This window comes from Gracilinanus agilis, chromosome 4, assembly GCF_016433145.1.
Source record: "Gracilinanus agilis isolate LMUSP501 chromosome 4, AgileGrace, whole genome shotgun sequence".
In the NCBI taxonomy this organism is placed as follows: Eukaryota; Metazoa; Chordata; class Mammalia; order Didelphimorphia; family Didelphidae; genus Gracilinanus; species Gracilinanus agilis.
The window spans coordinates 5,931,519-5,957,025 of NC_058133.1; the positions used below are offsets into that span (position 1 = coordinate 5,931,519).

A 25,507-nucleotide genomic window follows, 5' to 3' on the forward strand; every position below is an offset into this window, starting at 1 on the left:
CAATTGGAAATGTAAAATGGGCAACGCAAATGCAAGAACGGAGACTGAATGAGGAGAGGTTAGGCCTGGACAAGTAGACTTGAAATCTCTCTATCTAGAGATGATAATGGAATATGCAGAGAGTGAGGACATCACCAAGTGAAAGAGTGTAGAAGGAGAAGAGAAGAGGCCCAGAGCAGAGGCTTGTGAGATCCCCACCAACAGAGAATGCGATATGGATGAAGAAAAGAAAGGATAGCAATAAAGAGCCATCAGGCACATGAAGAGTTTAAGGAGAGAGCCGTGCCACGAGACTTGAGAGAGAAGAGAGTGCCAGTCAGAGGGTGGTCAAACATGTCAACGGCTATGGAGAGGTCAAGAAGGATGAAGACTGAGAAAAGGCTGTTAGATTTTGGCAAGGAAGAGATCATTAGTAACTTTTTTTTATTATTAAACTTTGATGGATAAAAATAAACTCACAGAAAAACAAGGAGAGAATCAGTAGAGATTAAACTTAAAAATCCAGCAGGGCAAATCTAATAGACTAAATATTTTCCATTTACCCCCACTCACACGGTACCCACATCTCTTTCATTTTCTAATAATTCTGCAACAGAAGTTCTTTTTCAGAAATAAAAGAGTTGCTTAGAAAGTAAGAATCCCAATCCCCAAAGGCACAGATAGCCTAGAAGTGTTGGGCCTCCTGATCCCCTTCCTTCCGAGGAAATAAACTAACCTCGCAGGCGATGGGCCCCACGACGCCAAGGAAACATTTTCTTTAAGACAAGGTGGATGAATAAGACGAGCGACAGAAGAAACAGGAATTGTGGATGATGATGGCTCAACAAGAGCCCACCCTTCACCGCTTCACTGGCACACCAAACCGCGGGGAGGGGAGTTAGGACACTCACTAGATACGATTTAGGGCAAGAGCAGGAAGAGCAAAGGTTCTACTGAAGTACGGCCACCCTTGACCCAAGGGACAGTGTGGGCAAGTTCATCTCTTTGGCCCTGGATGCAAAGCAGCCTCTCCCTGAGCCCAGATATGGCCTCTTGCTCCTCAGAGACAGAAGCCTTGGCTTTTGGCTATCCCTTCTTGCTAAGACTGTCTGCGCTACAACAAAGTGCATCCCTAGCTTGGGCCAGTTTCCCTTAAAATGGGCTCTTGCTTCCAGGGGAAGTTCCCTCTTTGAAAAAGAGATTCACTCAACACAAAGGCTCCACGTTCTACGGACTGTTGCTTCCAGGCTGACTTAAGCAGGACGAGGAGATGGAAGGACGAGTGGCCGGCCCTCCGCTGGGATCCCAGCATCTCGTGCTCCTAGAAAGTGCCCCCACCGGGTCCTGCACCCCTAAGGAATGGCACACAGGAAGGAGGAGGGGGTCAGACGTTCCTGTTCTAGAGAAAAGGAAGCACAGCAAGCAGAAGAGAACACTTTCAGCTGGATGACGGCTCCAGAAGCTAAACTTCAATGCGGTAAGACGAGAATGAGAAGATGGAATGGAGAGGCGCCCGTGGTGGACATCCTTCTTAGACGTGTGTCCACCCAGGGGAGGAGATGAAGGACGGGGACTGTGGAGCGGAGCCAGGCCCGGGCATGTTGTACACAGAAGGGAAGAAGCCAACAGACAGGGAACGGCTGAAGATTGGTCAGAGAAGATGCTAGAAGCAGCCTGTTGGAGGAGAGAAGTCGCTGGGGCACGCTGGAAAGGCGCAGTCATGACAGGTCCTAAAGAGGAAACAAGAGCGACCCTCTGCATGCAAGTTTTGAAAAAGTCTGGTCAGATAAAGGGAAAGGAGCCTAGTACATGCTATTCCATTTTTTCCCATTTTCATCATTAAATTCTTTAATAGATCTCTTTTGTGGATAGCACGGGCACTTGTGCTGATAGCAACAGGTCTGTGCCTTTCGTCCTGCGTGATTTTAGCTAGATCCTCCAACAAGTCTTCCCCGAAGGGCCAACCCACACATCCGTGGGGCCTCCTTCACATATCTTCCTGCTTTCCTCCATTTCAATGCCGGGCTCAGCTTGTTAGACAACCTTAGTGTCTGTCCCACGTACATGGACTAATGGACTAACCCTGAGATTTCCGCCCAGGGGAGTGTCTTAGCCTCAGCGATGCTGAATTTGCTAGTTATCGCCATGTATTTCTCTGTGGACTCCCCCCAGGCTAAGCCGTAAATTCCTACTTAGCAAAGACGATCCTGGGTTCCCTCTTTGTGTCCCTCCCATTTAGTAGTGAGTATTGATGTAGAATCGTCTCTCCTCCTTTAACTCCCAATTAAAATCCCAGAGTCTACAGGAAGCCTTTCTCTCCGCTAATTATGTCCTATTTATCCTGTCGGTAGCTTGTACAGGTTCTTAACCATCTCCTCTATTAGAGCGCAGGTCTCTTGAGGACAGGGATTTGCGCCTCGCTTTTGTACCTTCGGTGCCTGGCACATGATAGGTGCTTATTAAATGTTTATTGAGTGACTTTCTGAATTGAAATGGAATGATTCTGTACCTTGAATGACACTAGTTAGAGTTCTATGCACGTCGTAGGAACCCAGATAATGATTAAGGAGGTCGGGAGACTTTCAGATAGTACAGACTCCATATTCAAAAGCTTTACTTTTTTGCCTTCTTAAGTCATGAATGATGTAGGAGGACGCTTTTACCAGGCTGGGGAGCTCCGAATCCTGCTAGTTCAGAAAAAAAAAAATAAATGAAAATTCCAAATGGCCTATTGACTAGGACCAAGTTCATCGGCAGAGAACACAAGTGGCCTTTCTTCTTCCCACCTATTGGGGGGTTCTCAGACGGTCTCTTTCTTTATTAGATCTCTCTTTCCTGAAACATATATCATGGAAAGAAAACATGCTCTCAGCTACTCTTTTTCTCTCGAATCTCACATCTCACCAGCCAGTTTGGTGACTTTAAGAAATCTATAACGGGAATGAATTAAAAAAGGAATGTTTTAAATAGAGCAAACTCCAAAATGCATTAGACCAACATTTTGTTCCTTACTCCACAAGCTAGGGTGCCTACACTTAGGATGGGTTCTTGAGGCTCATGGGCGTCTGTTGTCTCCCAGGTGGCACCCAAGGAGAAACAGCAGCAATAGCAGATGGGGCTTCCCTTCCTCCAAATTCCAGTCTGTGTCTATATATGAAAAAGCAAAGTAATGTGATGGGAAGAAAACGAAGCTTAGAAGAGACGTGAATTCAAATCTTTCCCCAACCTATGCAAAATGGGCAACATGATACAAGTCACTTAACCTTTCTTGAGCTCGGTTTCCTTTTCTGTAAAGTGGGCAGCAAGCATTCTCTCAGTGCAACGTGAGCTCCTTGAGGACAAGGGCTGTTTCATTTTTCAGCTTTGATTCGCCGTCGCCTAACAGGTGGCCCTACATATAGTAGGTGTTTCCTAAATGTCTCACTTGCTTTGAATGTATTGAATAGATGAGAACCTGGGGAGAAACTGAGTGCATGGGACCTTGTGAGAAAGCTGAAGCTCCTGCCTATAGCTTAACCCTTTGTTTTCCAATTGAATATTCCTTTTAGAGTCTGAGCTGACTGCTCAGGGGTCCTGAGGGATTCTTTAAGCCAGTGAGTGCAGAGCCCAGTAATAAAGCTTAGTAATATGTTATCATGTCTTTCCAACATCTACGAAATAAGAAATGAGTCTAAAGGAAATTCAAGAAAGTTCCAGTCATTTCCAGAAGAGTAGACTTTTGCCATTAGAAAGGTCCTCAGAGGATGGCTGATAGCATCCTTCCTTTAGCAGGAATCGTTGCTATAGAATTCTCAACAAGTGGTCAAACAGAATTTTCTCCCAGACCAGTAGCGAGGGAGAGGCGGGGCCAGAGAGTCCTGTTCAGCTGGAAAACCAGTTCAGAAATAGGTTTTGGTGACCAGATGGGCCTCTCTCATTTCTCACTGAAAAGGAATGGCGCACCAACCCCTGAAAAACTCTGAGAGGGCTCTGGGAAGTGGAACAGGAGGCCAAGTGTTTCCCTTCACTACCATGCGTAAGAGGAGAGAGCGCCACAGTACTCTGATCGTTCTTATTTTATTTGGGTCGTTAATACATATCACAGTTTACTGTCCCCAATCTTAGCAATATCTAAGAACTCTTTATTTTTAGTGGCACAAATTGATTTACCTTATTTGCCTCCCTAAGTCATACAGAAGTGATGCCTTTTCGCTGATCTTTCTGTCTTACCATGAGATTTTATTCCAGAGTAATCAAATGTCTTTTTTTCCTGGTGCCTCTTCCAGTGAAGACAGAAGGCAATCTTTGATTTGGGGTGCAGGATTTGGATTGCCAGTCTTAGACCAGAAGCTCATTGAAAGACTTAAGATAATAAACTGTAATGTCAATTAAAGTGTGTAATTGGAAAACAGGCATAATGGTCTACACTTAATAGGAAACATTTACTACAGTTAAAGCATTGGTTATGTAGAATCAATTATTTTATAGTTATAATCAATTGTCCCAAATATTTTATAAGTGATCCTTTTTTATTAGAAGAAAAATTGGAGTGAATATTCAGACTATACATATTGGCACTTTTTGATATCCCATCACTAGGGTTTTAGCCTAATTATAATAGTCTATTTTTTCTTATCTCACAAAACAATAGGATTAGAACAGGTTTTTCTCCATCCTATGAATAACATTCTCTGGTAATTACCTGGATTATTAGCCATAAACTAGAACCCTGAGTCTAGTTTTCAAGGGGCAGTGTGATGTAATAGTAAGAACAGCGGAGAGGCGAGCAGGACAGACTTGGGGGAGAATCTTGGCTCCCACAGTCACTGAGTCACTAACCTTGAGGAAGGCCATTATCTTCTCTGGGCCTCAGTTTTTCATTTGTAACAGGAGGATAGGTATACTCCCAAACCCAACTTAGAGGGTTGTTGTGAAGGCATTTTGTAATATAAATTTTAAATTATATATATAAAAAAAAAACTTGTCATGATTACTAATGGTATCTGCTCCTGACCCTTTTGTTGGGAAATTCTGAGCTTCAGTAGGGTTAAAAGTGATCGCGTGTCTGCACTGTTGGGCACTCATCTCTACAGAAGGGAAGGTCGCCATGCTACCTATGGATTCCAGGTCAGAAAAAATATGATGACTTAGTTTTTTTTTTCTCCTGATTAGTATTGAGATGACCCTGAGTGGCTGTTATACTTCCACTAGGTTGAGAAAGAAGAAACAGACTCTTAAAAAATAAATAAGCAGACATATAGTTAGAACGACAGAGAGAGAGAGAGAGAGAGAGAGAGAGAGAGAGAGAGAGAGAGAGAGAGGAGAGAGGAGATATATATATATATATATATATAGAGAGAGAGAGAGAGAGACAGAGAGACAGACAGAGACAGAGAGAGAGAGAGAGAGAGACGAGAGAGAGAGAGAGAGAGAGAGAGAGAGGTTAACTAAACAAATGAATAAACAGGAAAACATTATATTTAAAAATAAGTCTGTCTTGGCTATTATCCCAGGGTGCTTATGCATCTCATGTGACAATATCAATAGTACTAATTATAAATTAATAATATTATAAGAATGTTATTATAGATGTTTTTAACTACATTTTATTATTATAAGAATAGTTGTAGCTAAGAGTGATACATTATGTTATGGTTAACAAAGTTCTTTTTGTATGTTATCTCATTTGATTTGAAGAACAAGCCTGTAAATCTGATGAAAAATCGGTTAACAAGAATTTATTAAGTACTTAACATATGGCAGGCATTATCATATGCTGCATTTTATAGATGGGGAAACTAAGGCTGAGAGAGGTTAATTGACTTTCCCACAGTCACATAAGTAAATATTGCCAATAGCAAAAGTTTAACATGGCTCTTTCAGAATCCCCATCCAGGGCTCTCTCTGCCACTCTTCTTAGCTCTTCTTCACCCGTATAAGGCAAGCCTTCACTATCAGAGCTATTCTTATAATATAGGGGTTTTTAAGTGAATATTTCCCCACTCCTAAGAGGGCAGGAGGTAGAAGCCAAGAGCTAGAAGGAAATCTTGAGATCTTCTACACCACCTTCTGCAGTTTACAGATTTTAAATCAGTGACCAAAAACACCTGGCGGTTGGGCAGAGATGCCTAGCAAAAGCAGGACTTAAATTTAGCCCTGCCATCTCCCAGAGCTTTCTTGTTTCCTAGATTCTGCTCATGGTGACTGAGCCAGGCTGGGAGAAAACGTGGCCAAGTCCCCCAAGTCTGTAGCTGTTATTGCAGCCAATCCAACAAGACCTGATGCAAATGAGGAAGGAAGCTCATGGAGGGAAGATGCCTGAGTGCTCTGCACACTGGTTCAAGCCAGATGAGCCATTCGAGGCCATCTTGGTGCTAATTAGGAGAGAAGTTTTAAGTTCTTTTTTTTCCTAACTGGAGATCCATAGCTATCATGGTCTGACCCCTTCTCTATAAGAGATCCACCCTATTCGTGCCCATCAGTGCAGTCACAATTTCCATCTTTGTTATCCAATCAGAATAATTCCTTTGAGAAATGTCCCCATTTTCCTAGCCACTAACTATTCCATTTAGAGCTGTGCCTGTGGTTATTCTACAGCAGAATGAATGAATGGGGAACTTGGGTAATCTGCCTGCCAGCTGAGGACTACAGGGCATAGGCATTCATCTCCCTAAATCTGATTAAATGGCTCCAGGGAATGAACCACTTGGGGCCTGATGGAATCTGACCTTTTGGGTTTCATTTGCTTTCTTTTTTCCTCACCATTGCATGTTTTGCCATTTCAGTTCCTCCGAAGATATATGACATCTCAACTGACATGACTGTCAATGAAGGAACCAATGTCACCCTTACTTGCCTGGCAACTGGGAAACCAGAGCCTTCCATTTCTTGGAGACATATCTCCCCATCAGGTAAACGGAAATATCTTAGTTCTGTTTTTCCTGTTCATTATCCTCCTGTCACTCCATCTAGTCACCCTGTCAAGAATGTCACCAAATGTTTTCCAGTGGAATTGGTAATGTTTTATTGAGTCAGAAAACCTCTAAGTGTTATTGGTGTTTTTTAATCAAGGAAATCTTGCTTGTTTTCTTTATTTTTAAGCTGATGAGGTCTTAAATGGAGATATCTGGGGCAAGAAAATTTATTTTCCATTGAAGTCTGTACCAACTCAATCTAGGATTCACACTTTTAAAGTTTAAAGGGAACTGCTGAGGTCATAAATCAGAAAATCATTCATCTAGAGCCAAGAGGGACCTCTGAGCCATCTAGCCCAACCTTCTAACTTTAATTGGGGGGAAACTTATGCTGAGGGAATATAGACGACTTGTCCAAGGTAATGAAAGGAATAAGTATCAGGGACTGGATCCAAAGGAACTGTGGTTATGCAAATTAAGGAGGTTTACCTCTCATTTTAAAAAGTAGTTAAGAACTAGCAGAAAATTTATGATAATTGAACTGTTCTCCAATGGAAGGTCAGTCCTGGGATAGCAAGTGATTTAGAATAAAAATTAGGATAGCTCATTAATTTCTCACTTGAGACCAAAATAAAAGGTGCCCTGGTTCTAGGTTAGTGTCCAGTAAGCAAAGTCAAATGATTATTTATGAATAAATAAATAAATACTTAATCCTTTCCTTAGCTCCACAAGTTAAAATCAATCAAGTTCTATGAAATCCATTAAAAAAAAACAATCTTAATGTTAGTTCAAAGAAAGTAAAGACAACTTTCATGAGAATGGCACATTTTAGGATGTTCATTTTATTTCAGTTAACTAGATTTTGATTAAATTGTTTTATGTACTTTTAGAGGAAATCACTTCAAGAGTGGAAAAGATGGAAAAGATTTTTAAAGTAGAAGTCAGGACTGAATGTTTTATGTATGTGTTGAAATTTGGAATTTCCATTTTATTCAGCTAATGCTTTCCTTAATGTCACTTATCCTTAAGTGTCTTTGAGTTTCCTCATTTAGACAGTGGGACTAATGAGAATTCCCATATCACATGCTTAATATTTGTATTAATGTAAGAAAAATCAATATGATTCCATTATATACTTATAGAATACACATTTACAGCCTTGATGATATTCCTGGACTACAAGGCTTCTCTTACATCTCTGAGCATGGCTCTCTCACTGGCTAATAGAAACTTCTTTCTATCTCAGGAAGATGAATGGAAAAGCATATTAACTCCTCCATTTACATTTATGATTAGTTTTTCTGAGCAGGCTACAGAAAGGGAATTGGTGTAGTTCCAGCCCTGCCACTAACTAGTTGGTCGCCCTTGAATAAGCGGCATCCTCTCTGAGCCTCAGCTTCCTGTATCCTCTGCTTCCAGGTGTCCCTTGGGTGGTGGTACCCGCTCTTCCTCTCTAGCTCTCAACATCTCTACCACTTAGGTACAGATGATCTTAGGGACATGCTGTGGCTGAGAAATGTATCACTCTCTATCCAATCTGGCCAAATTATCTAAAAACTATTAAATGCTCCTCATTTTCACTAACTGACGAAGGACATTTATTATATGATGTCATCTTAGTTTTCCACAGATTATGAAAACTCAAGAACTATTAACCACTGATTTGGCCTAGTATTTGCTCCCTTCTGGTCAGGCAACTACTATAAACCTAGAAATTGAAAGAATCTTCTTTAAATGTAAATCAGAATTTGTGAGTTCACTATCAAATTATTTATATTTCTGACTCTTCCCTTGAATCCCTTCTCCCCTGAATGTCCCACTCAGACTCTTCTCCCTGGCTGAACTGTAGACTAAAAGGGACCTTCTGTGTGTCTGATAACCCAGTGCCTTTCTGTCCAATTGGCCATTGGGCTCTTGCACAAACTTCTCAATGCCTTTTCTTCCTCCTCTGCTTTAATTATTTTTTTTTATTTTCTAGATTATACATGTATTATCAGAGAAAACATATTTCCATATTATTTGTTTTTGTAAGTGAATAATCTTATAAAACCAAAACTTCAAAGCATACAACCAAATACACAAGTCATAAATCAAATGCTTCCATATGCATTCTTACTCCAACAGTTCTTTCTCTGGGATGGATAGCATTCTTTTTCATAAGTCCCTCAGAATTGTTCTAACCATTATATTGCTGTTAGTATAGCAAAGTCTGTCTGTTACTGTGTACCATGTTCTCCTGGTTCTACTTATTTCATTCCACATCAGTTCACATAGGTCTTTCCAGCTCTTCCTGAAATCCTCCTCTTCTTCAATTCCTATTGAACAATACAATTCCATCACCATCATATCCCACCATTTGTTTAGCTATTCCCCAATAGGACATCTCTTTAGTCTCCAATTCTTCACCACCACAAAGGGAGCAGGTACAAATACTTTTGTACAAATAAGTCCTTTCCCCATTTTTTAAATCTCTTTTGCATACAGACCTAGTAATGGGATAACTGGATCAAAGGGTATGCGTTTTTTTGTAGCCCTTCGGGCATAATTCCAAATTGCCCTCAAGAATGGTTGGATTAGTTCACAACTCTACCAGCAAAGCATTAGTGTGTCAATTTTACCACATTCCCTCCAACATTCATTTTTTTCCTTTACTGTCATATTGGCCAATTTGATAGGCATGAGGTGGTACCTCAGAGTCATTTTAATATTCATTTCTCTAAGAGTAATTTAGAATAATTTTATATAATTATTGATAGCTTTGATTTCTTCATGTGAAAAATGCCAATTCACATCCTTTGACCATTTCTCAATTGAGGAATGACTAGGATTCTTATAAATTTGACTTAATTTTTAATATGTTTTAGAAATTAGACCTTTATCAGAAAAAAATATTATAAAAAGTTTTTCACAGTTTATTACTTCCCTTCTCATCTTGGTTGCATTGGTTCATTGCACAAAAAAAAACCTTTTCATTTTAATATAATCAAAATTATTCCTTTTATATCTAATAACATTCTCTTTTGTTTGATCATAAATTTTCTTCTCCATAGATCTCACAGGTAAACTATTCTAAATTCCCCTAATTTACTTATAATATCATTCTGTGTTTAAATTACATACTCATTTTGACCTTATTTTGGTATCAGATATGAGATATTGATCTAAACCTGATATTTGCCATATAACTTCCCATTTTTGCAGTAATTTTTGTCAAATAGTGGGTTCTTATAACCAAATCTGGGATATTTGAGTTTACCAAACACTCATATGTAAATGCTGATGCCATTTATCCCTAGTCAATTCCATTGATCCACCCTTCTATTTCTTAGTCAGAACCAGGTCATTTTGATAACTACTGTTTTATAGTACAGTTTAAGATCTGGTACCATTAGACCATCAGCCTTCACATTTTTTTTTCATTAGTTCCCTTGAGATTCTTGACCATTTGTTCTTCCAGATGAATTTTGATATTTATTTTTCTAGTTCTATAAAATAGCTTTTTGACAGTTTGATTGTTATGACACTGAATATGTAAATTAATTTAGGTGCTATTTTAATTTTTATTATATTAGCTTAGCCTACCCATGAGTAATTAATATGTTTCCTATTGTTTAGATCTAATTTTATTTGTGTGAAGATATTTTTGTAATTGTGTTCATATAATTTCTGTGTTTGGTTTGTCAAATAGATGTCCAAGTATTTTATAATGTCTAGAGGGATTTTAAATGTAGTTTCTCTTTCTAACTCTTGCTGCTGAATTTTGTTTGAAGTATATAGAAATGCTGATGATTTGTGTGGGATTTTTATGTATCCTGCAACTTTGCCAAATTTATTTATTTCAACTTGCTTTTTAGTTGATTTTCTCAGGTTCTCTAAGTACACCATCATATAATTCTCAAAGAGTGATAGTTTAGTTTCCTCATTGCCTACTTTAATTATTTCAATTTCTTTTTTTCTCTAAATGCTGAAGTTAGCATTTCTAGTACAATTTAAATAAGAGTGGTGATAATGGGCATCTTCTAATCTTATCCCCATTGCAGACAATATTTGCTGATGGTTTTAAATAAATGCTATTTATTTTGAGGAAAGACTTTTTTATTTCTTTGCATTCTAATGTTTTCAATAGGAATGGCTGTTGTATCTTTGTCAAAGGCTTTTTCTGCTTCTTTTGAGATAATCATGTGATTTCTGTTATTTGATTATTTATATGGTCAATTATGCTGATAATGTTCCTAATATTAAAGGAGCCCTTGCATTCCTAGTATAAATTCCACCAGGTCATAGTGAATAAATCTTATGATATATTTGCTCATATTTTATTTAAAAATTTTGCAACAATTTTCACTAGAGAAATTGATCTAAAATTTTATTTGTCTGTTTTTATTCTTCCTGACTTAGGCATATGCACCATCTTTGTGTCATGAAAATAATTGGGTAGGACTCCTTCTTTGCTTTTTTTGCCAAGTAGTTTATATAGTATTGGAATTAATTGTTCTTTAAATGTTTGATAGAATTAACTTATGAATCCATCTAGCCCTGGAGATTGTTTCTTACAGTGTTCCTTGATAGCTTGTTCAATTTCTTTTTCTGAGATAGGGTTATTTAAGTATTCTATTCCTTCGTTTTGTTAAAACAGGAAATTTATATTTTGTACATATTCATCCATCTCATCTAGATTATCAGATTTATTGTCATATAATTAGGCAAAATAGCTCCTAATGATTGCTTTAATTTCTTCTTCATTGGATATGAAATCATCCTTTTATTTTTGAAAGTGGTAATTTGATTTTCCTCTTTTCTTTTTTAAAATCAAATTAACCAATACTCTTATTTTATTTTATATGGGTTTTTATCCCATAGAAGCAGCTCCCAGACTTATTTGTTAGTTCAATAGTTCTTTGGCTTTAAATTTTATTAATTTCTCCTTCGATTTTGTTTTTTTATTTAATCAATAATTGAAGGATTTCAAATTGATATTTTTATAAGGGTTTTTTGTTGTTTTTTTTGATTGCATGCCCAATTCATTGATCTGCCTTTTCTTTATTTTATTGATATAAGCATTCAGGGATATAGATTTTCCCCGGAGTACTGCTTTGGTTAAGTCCTATAAATTTTGATAAGTTGTCTCCTCATTGTCATTCTCTTTAATGATAGCAGTAATTGTTTCTCTGATTTGTTCTTTTACTCACCTGTTTTGAAGAATTAAATTATATAGTTCCCAATTAATTTTTAATTTGCCTTTCCATGAACCATTATTGATTATAATTTTATTGCATTATGATCTTAAAAAGTTGCATTTATTATTTCTGTTTTTCTGCATTTGTTGTGAAGTTTTTATGACCTAGTACATGGTCAATTTTTATATATGTACCATGTGCTACTAAAAAGAAGTTATATTCCTTTTTATCTCTATTCAATTTTCTCCATATATCTATTAAATCTAAGTTTTCTAAAATTTCATTCACTTTATTTATTACTTTCTTATTTATTTTTGGTTAGACTTTTCTCATTCTGATAGGGGAAGGTTGAGGTCTCCCACTAGTATAGTTTTTCTGTCTATTTTCTCCTTAAGTTCCTATAGTTTCTCCTTTAAAAATCTAGATGCTATACCATTTGGTGCATATATGTTAAGTATTGATGTTACTTCATTTTCCATACTAACTTTTATCAAGATGTAATTACCTTTCTTTATCTCTTTTAATCAGATATATTTTTGTTTTACGTTTTTCTGAGACCATGGTTGCTATTCCTGCTTTTCTTTGTTTTTATCTCATTTGAAACCCAATAGATTCTGCTCTAGCTCCTTATCTTTACTCTGTGTGTGTCTTCCTGCCACAAATACATTTCTTGTAAACATTATATATTAGGATTCTGGTTTTTAATCCACTCTGTTATCCACTTCCATTTTATGGGTAAAATTATCCCATTTACATTTTCACAGTCATGATTTCCATCTTTGTAGTCCTCTCCATCTTGCTTTCCTCTTTTAATCCTGTCCTTTATCTTTTCACTCTTTCCTTCCACACCAATGTTTTGATTTTAATCCCTCCTTGCATTCCCCTCCCCTTATATTACTCCCCTTCCCACCATGACCCTTCTCATTTCTCTCCTACTTTTCTATAGGGTCCTTGAATCACTCCCCTCCAATACCTTCTTCCCTTAAATTACTACCCTAACCACCATACCCTTTCTTATTTCCCTGCTACTATTCTATAGGATAAGACAGGATTCTATACCCCAATGAATCTGGCTTTTCTTCCCCCTCTGAGCCAATTCCAATGAGAATAAGCTTTAAGTCTTACCCATCACTGCCTTCATACTCCCCTCAGCTGTAATAGTTTTTTTGTCTCTTTATGTTATATAATATACCACATTTTTACTTGTCTCTTCCCATTTCTACTAGTGCAGTCCTTTTTTTAATGCAAGAATTTTTTTTGCATATCATCCTAAATAATTAAGTACCACACCCTATGTCTATGTATGCTTCTTCTAGCTACTACAATTATAACAATTTTTATGAGTTAATGATATATTTCTATATAGGAATATCAATGTTTTGACATTATTGAAGTCTTTAATTTTTCTTTTCTTTTTCTTACTTATGTTTTTATGCTTCTCCCAAAGTTTGTATTGAGACATCGGATTTTCTCTTTATATCTGGACTTTTCTTCAGGAATGCTTGGAAATATTCTATTTCATTAAATAACCATACTTTCCCCTGAAAGAATATAGTCAGTTTTGATGGGTAGACAATACTTGATTGTAAATCAAGTTCCTTTGCCTTTAGGAATATCATATTCTAAGCCTTCCAATTGGTCCTTCATTGTGGAAGCAGCCAGATCCTGTGTAATCCTCTCTGGGGCTCCATGATATTTGAATTGTTTCTTTCTGGCTATTTGCAGTATTTTTCCTTGTCCTGGGAGCACTTGAACTTGACTATAACATTGAGATATATGATGTATATGACATATAATAAAATTACAACATTGGATGTTGCCATTTGGGGATTTATTGTAGGAAGTGATTTGTGGATTCTTTCAATTTCCATTTTACTCTCTTGATCAAGAACAGTTTTCTCTGATAATTTCCTGTAATATGGCTAAACTTTCCCCACCTCCCATTATGAAGTTCAGATAGTTCAATAATTCTTAAATAATCTCTCCAGGATCTATTTTCCAGGTCAGTTGTTTTTCCAGTGAGCTATTTCTTATTTACTTCTATTTTTTCATTCTTTTGATTTTGTTTTATTATTTCTTGATGTCTCATGAAGTCATTAGCTTCTATTTGTCTAATTATAATTTTTAAAGAATGAATTTTTTCCATGACCTTTTGATTCTCCTTTTCCATTTTGTACATTCTACTTTTCATGGAACTCTTATAACAAATAAAAGGCGGTCTGGAGACTTAGTACCAGATTTAGAAGTATTTATTAATAAAAATATAGAGAAAGTAATAGAGACAAGAGATATTTCAGCCTAACTATAACTGATTCTTCATTTGGCTGTCTTAGTCCCTGCTGAATTGACAATACAGTGGCTCACCATATATCAAGGGCCAAGATAAGCAGATACAAGGACTGCTTGGAGAGCCAACTCTAGCACCAAGTTCAGTGGCCAATATGGAGCTACGTTCCTCAGATTGTTTCATGCTTGGATTTAGGAACCCTCCATGTCCACTGGCTTTCAAAATTCATGCCATCTGTCCTTCTGGAGTGGCATTCTACTGGGTTTTACCCATTCACTAGGGATACCCATGGTGACACTGGCTCTGCCACTTTGTCATTTACACTGAAGCTGACACCTGGGTATACTAGGTGATGCCAGCTTAACACATGTTACTCTGTGATACCCACCATTTTTTGGAATGGAAATATTTTACTTCACAAACTTTTCTTCATTGGATTTTGTGCCTCTTTTTTCCAGTTGACCAATTTTGCTTTTTAAGCTATTATTTTATTTTTCCATTACTTTAATTTGTTTTTCACATTTTCCTTCTCATTTTTCTTCCACTTATCATATTTGATTTTTTTAAATTCCTATTTGAGTTTTTCCAGGACCTGAGAATAATTCTCAACTTATTTGAAGGTTTTCATGTATTTGCTTGGATCTCACTGTCCCTAATTGACTCTGTTCCTTGCTTTTTGTCCCCATAGAAATTTTATATGGTTAGGTGTTTCTTTTTACTGTTTTCTTAATTTCCTGGCCTTTTCTACCTTGTGGGACTAGGAGTTCTGAAAGCTGATGATTCTGTCTCCTCTGCTGATGGTTTGCAGGACTCAGCACTCTCAGCTGTTTTGCCCTGGGGCTAAGGACTTCACCATAGTGCAGGCTTAAAAGGGTCAAGCACTATGGATTTCCAGGCCTCACTTTGGGCTGATGCCAGGGCCTGAGACTTTAAGGGGTTGGTCTAGGGTGTGGGGTGCTCTGTTGTTGGTATTAATAGAGTCCCAGGAGCCTGAATCATCCTATGCCCAAGCTCAGAACTTCATGCAATAGGTGGGTGGATGGGTCATCCAGCATTCCTCTGTGTGAAGTTTTGCATCTGGTTCCCCCTTATCCCTTGAAAATTCTCTCTCTCTCTCTCTCTCTCTCTCTCTCTCTCTCTCTCTCTCTCTCTCTCTCTCTCCCTACCTTACAGTTGTATTCAGCAGGAGAGGAGAGCCCCCTTCACTCAGTCTTATTGTTGTTGGTTTTTTTTAAACTCTTAACTTCTGTGTATTGGCTCATAGGTGGTAGAGTGGTAAGGTTGGGCAATGAGGGTCAAGTGACTTGCCCAGGGTCACACAGCTGGGAAGTGTCTGAGGCCAGATTTGAACCTAGAACCTCCTTACTGTTGTTTTTTGACTCCTGTTTTGAGGTGATTTATAAAGATTGTTGTGGAAGGACTGTCAGAGTGGTTTCTCTGCCACTAAGTCACCATTTTGGCTCTGCCCCACCACTAAGCCACCATTTTGGCTCTACTCCACCTCCTTTGCTTTTAGTAGCCTTTCTCCCATATCTGGAACCCTCTTTCTCTTCATCTGCAAAGGTCTTGAGAAGGCCTACTTTTGTGAGGCTCATCAGTTCAGCTGGTTCTTCTAACTGTAGCTCTTTGATCTCTTCCTACCACAGTCAGGTGTGGATTCCTTTCCTGATCTATTCCAGTGCTCCTCCTCTCTTCCCCTTCACCAGTGTTTAAGCACCTTGAGTGCAGACAACAATTTGTTGTCTTTGTATTTCCAGGATCTCTTCCGGTGCCCCCCACATAATCAGTGTTTAACAGTAATTGTATTTGATTAATTTTTCCTTGGCACACATGTGACTTGTTCAAGTTGGGAATGATGGCCTGGAAAGCACCGATCTGAAAACTGGTCGGGGCACATTTTCAATCACCTGCTACACCTCAGTCACTGTGCTGGGTACAAGGGATATGAAGACAAAAAAGAAGCAGCCCCTATCCTTAATAAGCTTATATTCTGCCCGGGGAGAAAGCCAGCAAACATATGAGTATAAACAAGACGCAGATGCAGTGATACAGGGTTATGGGGGAGAGTGCTAGTGATTGGGGTCCACCTGAAAAGCTTCATGAAGAAGGTCAGATTCTAGGTAAACACTGAAGCATAAAAAGAATCCTTAGAGGCAGACCAAGAGGAGGAGTTCATTCCAAGGACAGAGTATTGCTTATTCAGAAGCCCGGAAAGAGGAGATATAATATCTAGTATTTGGGCGGAAAACAGACAGTTTGGGGAGAGTTAGAAGGCCAACTTGGCTGGAAATCCCTGTCTGTGAAAAGGAGAGATTGATTATGAATCTAGAAAGGTAGTTTGGAGACAAGGCGTGAAAGATTTCCATCCCAAATGAAGAAATTTCCTTTTGAACTTAATAGTTAGTGCTAGGGAGAGTCTGGCATTTATTGAACCTGAAAATGCACTGGTTAGACATATGGTTTAAGAATATCAGTCTGGCAGCTGGGCGAGGAATGGAACAGAAGGAGTAGAGATTCGTGGAAGGAATGGGGGGAGTCCAGGTAAGCCGTTATTGTAATAGGCAAGAAGTGATAAGAGTATGACTGATGGCCGCAGCGATCTAAGTGGGGATAGGACAGATATCAAGAAATAACGTAGAAGCAGCAGCATCAACAAGGCTTCTCAAGGGATTGAATGAGCAGAGTAAAGGGAGAGAGAGGAGTCAAGGCTGGAGCTGAGTTTGGACGACTCGCTGGCTAGAAGAGCATCAACGTCATCAACCAAGAGAGGAAATATTGATAAAGGGCTACTTTTACCAGAAAGGAGGATGTTCTTTTATGCATATTAAGTTGGACATACCTATAGGATATCCTGCCAAAATGTCTAGTGGACAGTTGTTGTTTTAACTCTCACCTTCTCCCTGAGAATCTATACTAAGTATTGGTTCTATGGCAGAAGAGCTGTAAGGGCTAGGCAGTGGGGATCAAGGGATTTGCTCAGGGTCACCCAGCTAGGAAGTATCTGAAGTCAGATTTGAACCCAGGACCTTCTGTCTCTAGGACCTCTCTGGCTCTCTATCCACTAAGCCTAAAGCTGGTATAAGCTGGTCCTAGTAGACATTTTTTCCTGTTGATACTGCAGACCAAGAGAGACTTGGACTGACTGTAAAACTGAGGTATCGCAGAGTTGGGAACTAAAATGTTTACCACTGACCATGGAGAAAGAAAAGAAACCAGCAGGGACTAGAGGATTTGTCTGTACCTAGGGTTATCCCTGGGAAATGACTGGTCATGTAGCAAAGGAGATAGAGGGAGAGTGGTCTGAGAGGGAGGAGAATTGAATGGACAGCATCTTCAGAACCCAGAATGGAGAGAGTATCCCAGGCGTGATCACTGCTGTGTCATTTCTGTCATGTCCAACTCTTTGTGACTCCTCTTGGAGAGGTTGGCCATTTCCTCACACAGCTTATTTTGCACATGAGGCAAGTGAGGCAGACAAGCTTACGGGGCTTGCCCAAGATCACAGAGCTCTGAAGGACCGGAGGCTGACCCAGGGAGATGAGTATTCCGGAGTCAGCCTGAGAAGTAGGTAACGAACAGTGTTCCATGTTACAGAAAGCCTGGGAAGGATGCGGGATGAAATCATAATCATAATAAAAGCCATTGGTTTTGACAATTGAGAGATCCTGGAGTACTTTGGGGACAGTTTCAGTTGAGCAATGAAGGAATTGAGAAGCAAAGGAGCCCAGAACATATGGAGGGAAAGACTAGAGAGAGCTTTGGAGAGGAAAAAAATGGCAGCAGGCAAATGAACCATACTAACAAAATTGCCAACGTGTAGATTAAGCACACAGCACCCCAAGTCATCGACAGTGTGAGAAAGATGCTGGGAAAATTGGAGTTCATAGTATGGCTTAGAGCAGGAGAGCAGGAGCCAGGAAGTCCTGGGTTCTGTAAGGGGTGCCCCTTACAGCTCAGTGACAGCCTCCGACACCAGCTGCCCGCATTGAGTCCTTCCCTAGACCCATAGCCCGCAGTCGTCCCATGAAGGCTGGACTCCACAATGGCTGAGGTCTCAGCCCTTTACATTTCAGCCTCTCCAGTCCCAGCATGCCCCCCTGGGCTCACCTGTTTCCTCTGATGTTGCCCAGTCTCAGGGCTCTGACTGCAGTTCTACTTGCACCTCCTTTACCTCTCCTTCTCCATGAATCATTCATGCCCTTGGACAGCCTCCTCCATAGATCTAATGCCTGCTGCCACCACCAGGTTGTTCCGTTGACAGAACTTTTTTAGAGAAGCAAATGCTTTTTTTGAACATTTTGAACTGTATTTTGAGCCTAATGAAACATCACAGTCGTGATTGAACACGAATTCAGTCATTTACCCAAACTTAACAGGATCACCGTTTTCAGAAGTGCCAGATTCCTACTAGCCCTGATCCATACTGGGGTGAGGGACGTCTGGGCTCCGATAACACCCTGTGCTGAGCAGAACCCCCCTCCGTTGTTTGTTCTAGGTTTGTTTGGCTCCCTAAACCAGAGCATCCAATTCAGTTTAAGTCTGCTAAATAAATAAATAAATACGTGCTACAAGGAAAGGCTCTTTGACGGATGCTGGAACATCCACAGAGACAAATCATCCTCTGCTTCTGTCTTCTGTCTTCAAGGAGTTTCCAGTCTACATACAGAGTCACAGAATAGTCTCTCTTCCAGCTCTAAGTCTATGATTCTTTGAGCCTAGGGAGACAGGGCAGACATGAATGTGAAGAGAAGAGGAACAGGAAGGGAAGAACAAGAGTTAGAGAAGTCTGGGGGAACGGAGGGCATGTCTACCCAGGGAGAAAGCTGAAGAAGATGAAGGCATGTTTCCTAGAGGATGCAGCCTCTGAACTCAGCCTTGAAGATCAGCTAGGATTGCTGTAGGCAGAGACGGAAGCAGGAGCATTCCTCGCATTGGGAGCAGCCTGAGAAGAAGGGCACAGACCCTCAGAAGCACAGGACTTGTTCACAGCTCATGAGAAACTGGGTCAAAAGGTGTTTCAGAAAATCCCAGGCCAAAAACAGTATCTTTTCAAGTTGCCTCTGTGAATCTACATGAGGTTTTGAACTATTAGCCTGTTTCCAGACGTGACGGGCTGGCACCATCGGTGATTCCCACAAAGTGGGGAAAGTTGTTGGGGAAAGTCCTTGGCTTTGTGACAACAGGGACTGGTGCACGTCGCCCTGACCTTTGAGATGGGCAACCACTTCGGCAGCAGCATCTCAGTGGAGCTTCTGGGAACCCCACCAGCAGTTAGTGACTTCCCCCACCTCATTATTTATTAATGCATCGATTTTAGATACACATGTATATGCTTCTCTGTATATGTTTCTACCCTCGTCTACATCCACAGGCAATTACATACATTCCTTAATTATTGGCCAGCATATTTGAAAAGGATGGATATGTAGATGAGCAAAGAAAATCAAGAATATTGCTGTGATTCTGATGTCTAAAAATGATTGGGAAATAGATGTACTATTTAGTGCAATTCATCTTTTTTCTATCACGGTTAATTACTATACTTCTCAGCTTGGTTATTGCTTTGTTTTTTAAATGTTATTCGTATCTTTTGAAAAAGTTGCTTTCATTGCCAAGTGTATCCCTCTCCTCACTCTTTTTTTCAAGCCCATCCCTTTTATCCAAGCCCTTCCCTTCTGTAGAATCGACGATGGTTCCAAGGCAGAAGAAGAGTAATAAAAGATGCACAGTGAGAGTTAAGGGATTTGCCCAGTCACACAGCTAGGCAGTGTCAGAGGTCAGATTTGAACCCATGACTTCCCAACTCTAGGCCTGTCTCTCAAACCACGGAGCCATAGCTGTGCCCGATGATCCCTCTTAAAAAGGGCAAAATGACAAATGTTGGAGGAGATGTGCAAAATTGGGATGCTAATACATTGTTGATAAAATTGTGAACTCTGGAATTATACTTAAAGACCCAACCACTATTAGGTTTATTTCCTTAGGTAACAAGGGATAAAAGAAAAGAACTTCCATGTTCTAAAATATTTAGAGCAACTCTCTTTGTGGTGGCAAAGAACTGGCCATTGAAAGGGTCATCAACTGGGAATGGCATATGATTGTGATGGAAAACTATTGAGTCCTAAGAAAAAAATAGTAGGTTTATTTTGGAGAAACATGGAAAGAACTACATGACATCATGAGAAGTGAAATAAGCAGAACCAAAGGAACATTATCTACAGCGAAAGAAATAGTGTTTGAAGAATGACTTGTGGATTATTATGTCCAGAAAAAGAACTGAGAAATAGAACTAAGACATGGTTTTATATATATATATATATATATATATATATATAGTCAAATGATGCCTTCTCTAATGGAGAAGGGAGAGAGGGAGTTAACTAGATATTTTATTTATTATTTTTTTTTATTTTTTTAACTAGATATTTTAATGAGAAAAACAAATTAATTAATTTTTAAAATGAGAACAAGAAAGAAGGGGGAAATTAGTTCAGCAGAATATCCAACCCATTAACTAAGATGTTCAGCATAAGCAGTGGTCCACATTGTTTTTTTTTCCCTACGAGGACTTGCAATCCCTTGGTTTTTCTTCACTTTTAAGGAATAAACAAACCTCTTTGGGACCATTTGAATGTGTGCCAGCCTGGCAGGAGAGCTAATGAAGAGGCTGGAGGTGTGATCTTTCAGATCCTGGTTTCATGCTCAAACTACTGGCAGTGAGAACACTCTGCTCTGGAGGGGGAATGGAGAAATTGATAAAACTTGCCATTGGGGGTGGGGGGATGACTCAGTTAAACCTGCAATCTGCTCTAATGACATTGTAATAATACAAGATCTTTAGCTTGGGAGCTTCCATTCTCAGTTCCATTGTGTGCCTCCCTAGATGGGGAACTTCTGTGAATTTGCATAATTACTTTACATAATGGATAATTATGTAATAAAGGAATCCACAAAATGATGCCAAGTTAACCATTTACCATGAGATTGCAGAACTTGATTTATATAGATTCCATTACAATTACCTTTTCATTTTCAGATTTTTCTTTATAAATTAAACTGCTGTTTGTCTATTTAAGAAAAAAAATCTTCTCTACCTCCAACTGGTTGGTGGGTGATGATATTTTGGATTTAGAACTCTTTATATATATTTCAGCGTTCCGGTATTGTAAAACATGCCTGCTTCTGAACAGTGAGCTTTATATCACATTGAGTCAACGTGGAACCTAGTCAGAGAATCAGCGCTTCTCAGGGTTAGGCGGCACCGTCCTCCGTGGCCCGTGATCTCAAGTTATACCTGAACAAAAATCCCACTTCAACATGCCCAGCTCACTCTCCTCAAGCTTTGTTTGAAAGCGTTCATGTCTGCTTTGGGATTGCCTAGATTGGGAGGAAGTCTTTCTTCACAGGCATTTAAGATTTTCTCTTTGCAGTGTCGATTCTTGCTCCTGGGTCCACTCTTCAGGGCTAAGCAGAAGGAAGATCCTGTCTCTTCCACTTGAGACTCCTTCAAAAGCTAGAAAACAGCTGCCATATTGCACCTAAGTCATCTGTTCTCGGGCTAAGCATCCCTGTTTCCTTCAACGACTCTCCATTCTACATGAACTCAGGGCCCTTTATCCTCCCGCTTACCCTCCTCTGGACATTCAGTAAATCAACATCCTTCAGATGCGGGACTCAGAGTCACGTCAGAATGTAGGCAGTTAATTGTTGTACAACAGAAAGAAAATGAACAAGAAACAACTGAATCGTTTTCTTAGAAAATGTCTGTTATAAGTAATGGGAATTTCATGGAAAACTGTGTCTTCCCTCTTGAATCTTGGTGTGCTGGTTTGGCAATTTAAATGATTTCAGAAGGAAAATATTGACTTAGATCCTTGTGATACCAGAGCTTGTATTTTTCCAGCACCTTTGTTTTGCTCCCACACAACACACACACACACACACACACACACACACACACGCACGCACGCACGCACGCACACAAGCACGCACACACACACATCCCAATGCTTCTGGTTAGTCAGTAAAGAGTGGAAATTCTGACCTTTCCATTTATTATAAAATCTCTTGCTCACTCAGAACAAGAGTTTAACCTGTTTACTTAAACTTCCAATGAATAATGGTTTTCTAAGTAGAAAGAAAAAAAAAACAAAATGAATTTTGGAAAAGGTTGTAATTCTATTTGAAGAAAAGCGTCCACCTGCCTCCTATGATGTAAGGAATAAATATTATATAACCAAGGAAGAAACAAGAGTCAGCCATTAGGTTGGATTTTCCTCCAGGATTACTGTTAGAATAAAATAAAAAAATCCATCTAAGAACACCATAATTATCGATCAAATATAATAAAAGTTGTATTTACCATTCTGCAGCCAAAATGGAAGGCATCACCCCAGACCTCAGTGGAGGATTGATTTAGAGGTAGAAGGGCCTTTTTAAAGCCGACGTACTCTGACCCTTTCATTTTAAAGAGAAGAGGATTGAGCACCTGTAGAGACAAAGTGACATACTCGGGTCACACAGGCAGTAAATGATGAAGCCAGGATCTCATCCCAGATCCCGTGATTCTAAAACTGGCCTACTTCTTCCTACGTGGCAGATTTGCCAAAACACGACAATACGGAAAAAAATCATGTTCAGCTAAAAACAATGATAGAGATGAGCAGAGAGATGTGCAGCTAGCTCCATGGTAGATGTAGGACAGCTCCATGGGAAACACGGAGAATAGCTAGATGGACACGTCCATCGAGACATGATCGATGAGATAGATGTGTTACAGAAAGATACATCATAGCTACACAGATACGTTAGAGATAGATAAAGGAAAGATGGTAGCTAGACAGATATTTGAATTTTAAAGACTGCACGCAGATTAGATTTCATGATATAAATGCTTCGACTTGGGTTGGTTCTCTGTTACAGTTTGTCACAAATTCTGACAAGTTCAGTCCCCCCTTGAAAGATCATGTTTTTACCTTCCCTGAAAATGTAACAAAGAATTTCCCCCTAGAAGTGGGTCAACTTTCAATGACTCCTATCATCATAAAGAATTTCCATGACACTGCTAAGAATGGAGTTATTATTTTTCTAGAAGGAACAAAATAGAAATACACATATATTCCTGGAAAATCAGATCTCTCACATGAGTTTATTTTCCACGAAATCCCTGGGGACATAAATTCATTCTCTGCAATAACCAATTATTTCATTTTAATTTCACATATATTTCTTAGGTAAAAGCCAATGTGGTAGGCAATGGTGATACATAACTCCTCTCTTACATCCTGAAGAGGGAGAAGTCCAGAAATGGGGATGATCCAAAGGAGAATGAGATGAAGCAGGGCATGAAGGAAAGTGTAGCAGGAAATGTTCTGCCAAACTGGAAATATGTCCTCTATGGAAGAGTCACAAATTTTCAGACCTTCAGTATCTTAATCCATAAAATATGAGGGGGGGGGGAGATTGTGTTATCTGCTTCATGTTTTTAATTATTATTTTATTTCCCCAATTAAAATATCATATTTTCCATGTTAAATTACAACATAATTTTAATAATCATTTTCCAACATTTTGTCATCCATATTCTCTTTTTTTTCTTCCCCCTGGCCCCTCCCAAGATGACAGGCAATAGGATATAAGTTATTCATGTGCTATCATATAATTTCCCCATTTGTCATATTATGAAAAGAGACATCACTTATACAAGGAAAAAATGAAGAGTAATAAGATTGTTAATGTGGAAAACTTCTTGCATATCTTATAATATTTTATAAATATAAGCCATAAATATTTAAATATTATAATTCTATAGAACAGTCAAGGAAAATGTGGAATACATGGTGAGAATGACTTCTTGCTTTCACTCAGAAGCATTAGAGAAGCCTTGATGAAAGATGTGTAATCCAAGGTAATAGGGATTTTAACAAAGACCTTTCTAGGCATAAGGGATGAGCTAAGAAGCCCAGGAATGGTCAAATCAATCAGTTGACAAGTATTTATAAATAGTCTCTGATCCTAAGTACTCTATTTCTTTTTGAAAAGATCAAAATTTCTGACATCAAAAAGCTTATATTCTATTGATGATAAAATTGTACCTATGTAGACATATACGACATAAATAGGAGTTAAAAGCAAAGAGGATGGCTGGATGCATGAGTACAGATTGGCTGTATATATAAGAGAAATAATGAATGAATCTGGATCTAGAAGCACTATGACATAAGTCTGAACCTAGGGTTTAAAGAGATTGTAGGAACCCTTAAATGCCAGAGCAAGGAACAAATTCTGCTTCATCTCCCAATTCAATTCCACCACCAATGAGAGCCCTTTATTGGTTTGTTTTCAATCAAGGAGTGGAGTGATCCCAGAGAAACAGTGGGATGCTTTCTTGGCAGGTGGCATCAAGGATGAATTGGAAAAGGGATAGACAAGAGATATCCAGGGACTCATTTTTATAGTGATAGGATTCAGGGCTGAGAAGGGACTTTAAAGCTCAGCTAATCCAGTTCCCTCATTTTAGTGATAAATAACCCCAAACTTAAGTAGTAATTATGGAGATGCAATATTGGTGTGATGGGTGGGATGCTGGACTCACAGGACAGTCAGGAAGAATTGAGTTTAAATTCCTCTCCAGAGTGGCTAACATCTAACCACCAGGACCAGTGGCTCATGCCTGAAACTCCTTTTCATGGAATGGCACCACAAACTCCTCCAACGAAAGCTTTGACTCTTCTCCTGTTCTCCAAAGCACCTCTACTAGGTTCTTATTTCACCTCGTTACAGATATGAGAACCATCTCTACTGGTTACCAGTATGGAAATCCATGAAAGTCTCTAAGCCTCAGTTTCCTCATCTATGAAATAATGATTGACTATTCCCTTTTTTGATGGATGATTATTGTCAAGATCAATAAGTCAATCAATGTTAAGTACTGTCTGATGTGAGTTGGTTATCCTTATTGCCATCATCGTCACTATTGTTTTTCTACCAACTTGGGGGAAAAAAGTTGGATCCGAGGCCGAGGACAGACTGTTTGTCCATTTGTAGTCCAGCATGTGGATGAGTCACCTGCTCCAGGTGTCTGACCCTTTGTAATACTGCTCTTGTTAGCTGGAACACCACCAGGGCATCTGGAACTCTAGTGCTGCTCTTGCCATGAGACTGACGTCCCC

At 39.1% G+C, this 25,507-nt stretch overlaps 1 protein-coding gene across 1 annotated transcript in view; it reads left to right on the forward strand.

Annotated features, from left to right (window-relative positions):
* The window catches only part of NEGR1 (neuronal growth regulator 1), a 1,016,240-nt gene that overhangs the window by 577,932 nt on the left and 412,801 nt on the right, over nucleotides 1-25,507 (forward strand). The window contains exon 3 of the mRNA XM_044672722.1: nucleotides 6,744-6,869. Within this exon, the coding sequence (XP_044528657.1) occupies nucleotides 6,744-6,869 (126 nt within the window). The remainder of the gene's footprint in view (nucleotides 1-6,743; nucleotides 6,870-25,507) is intronic.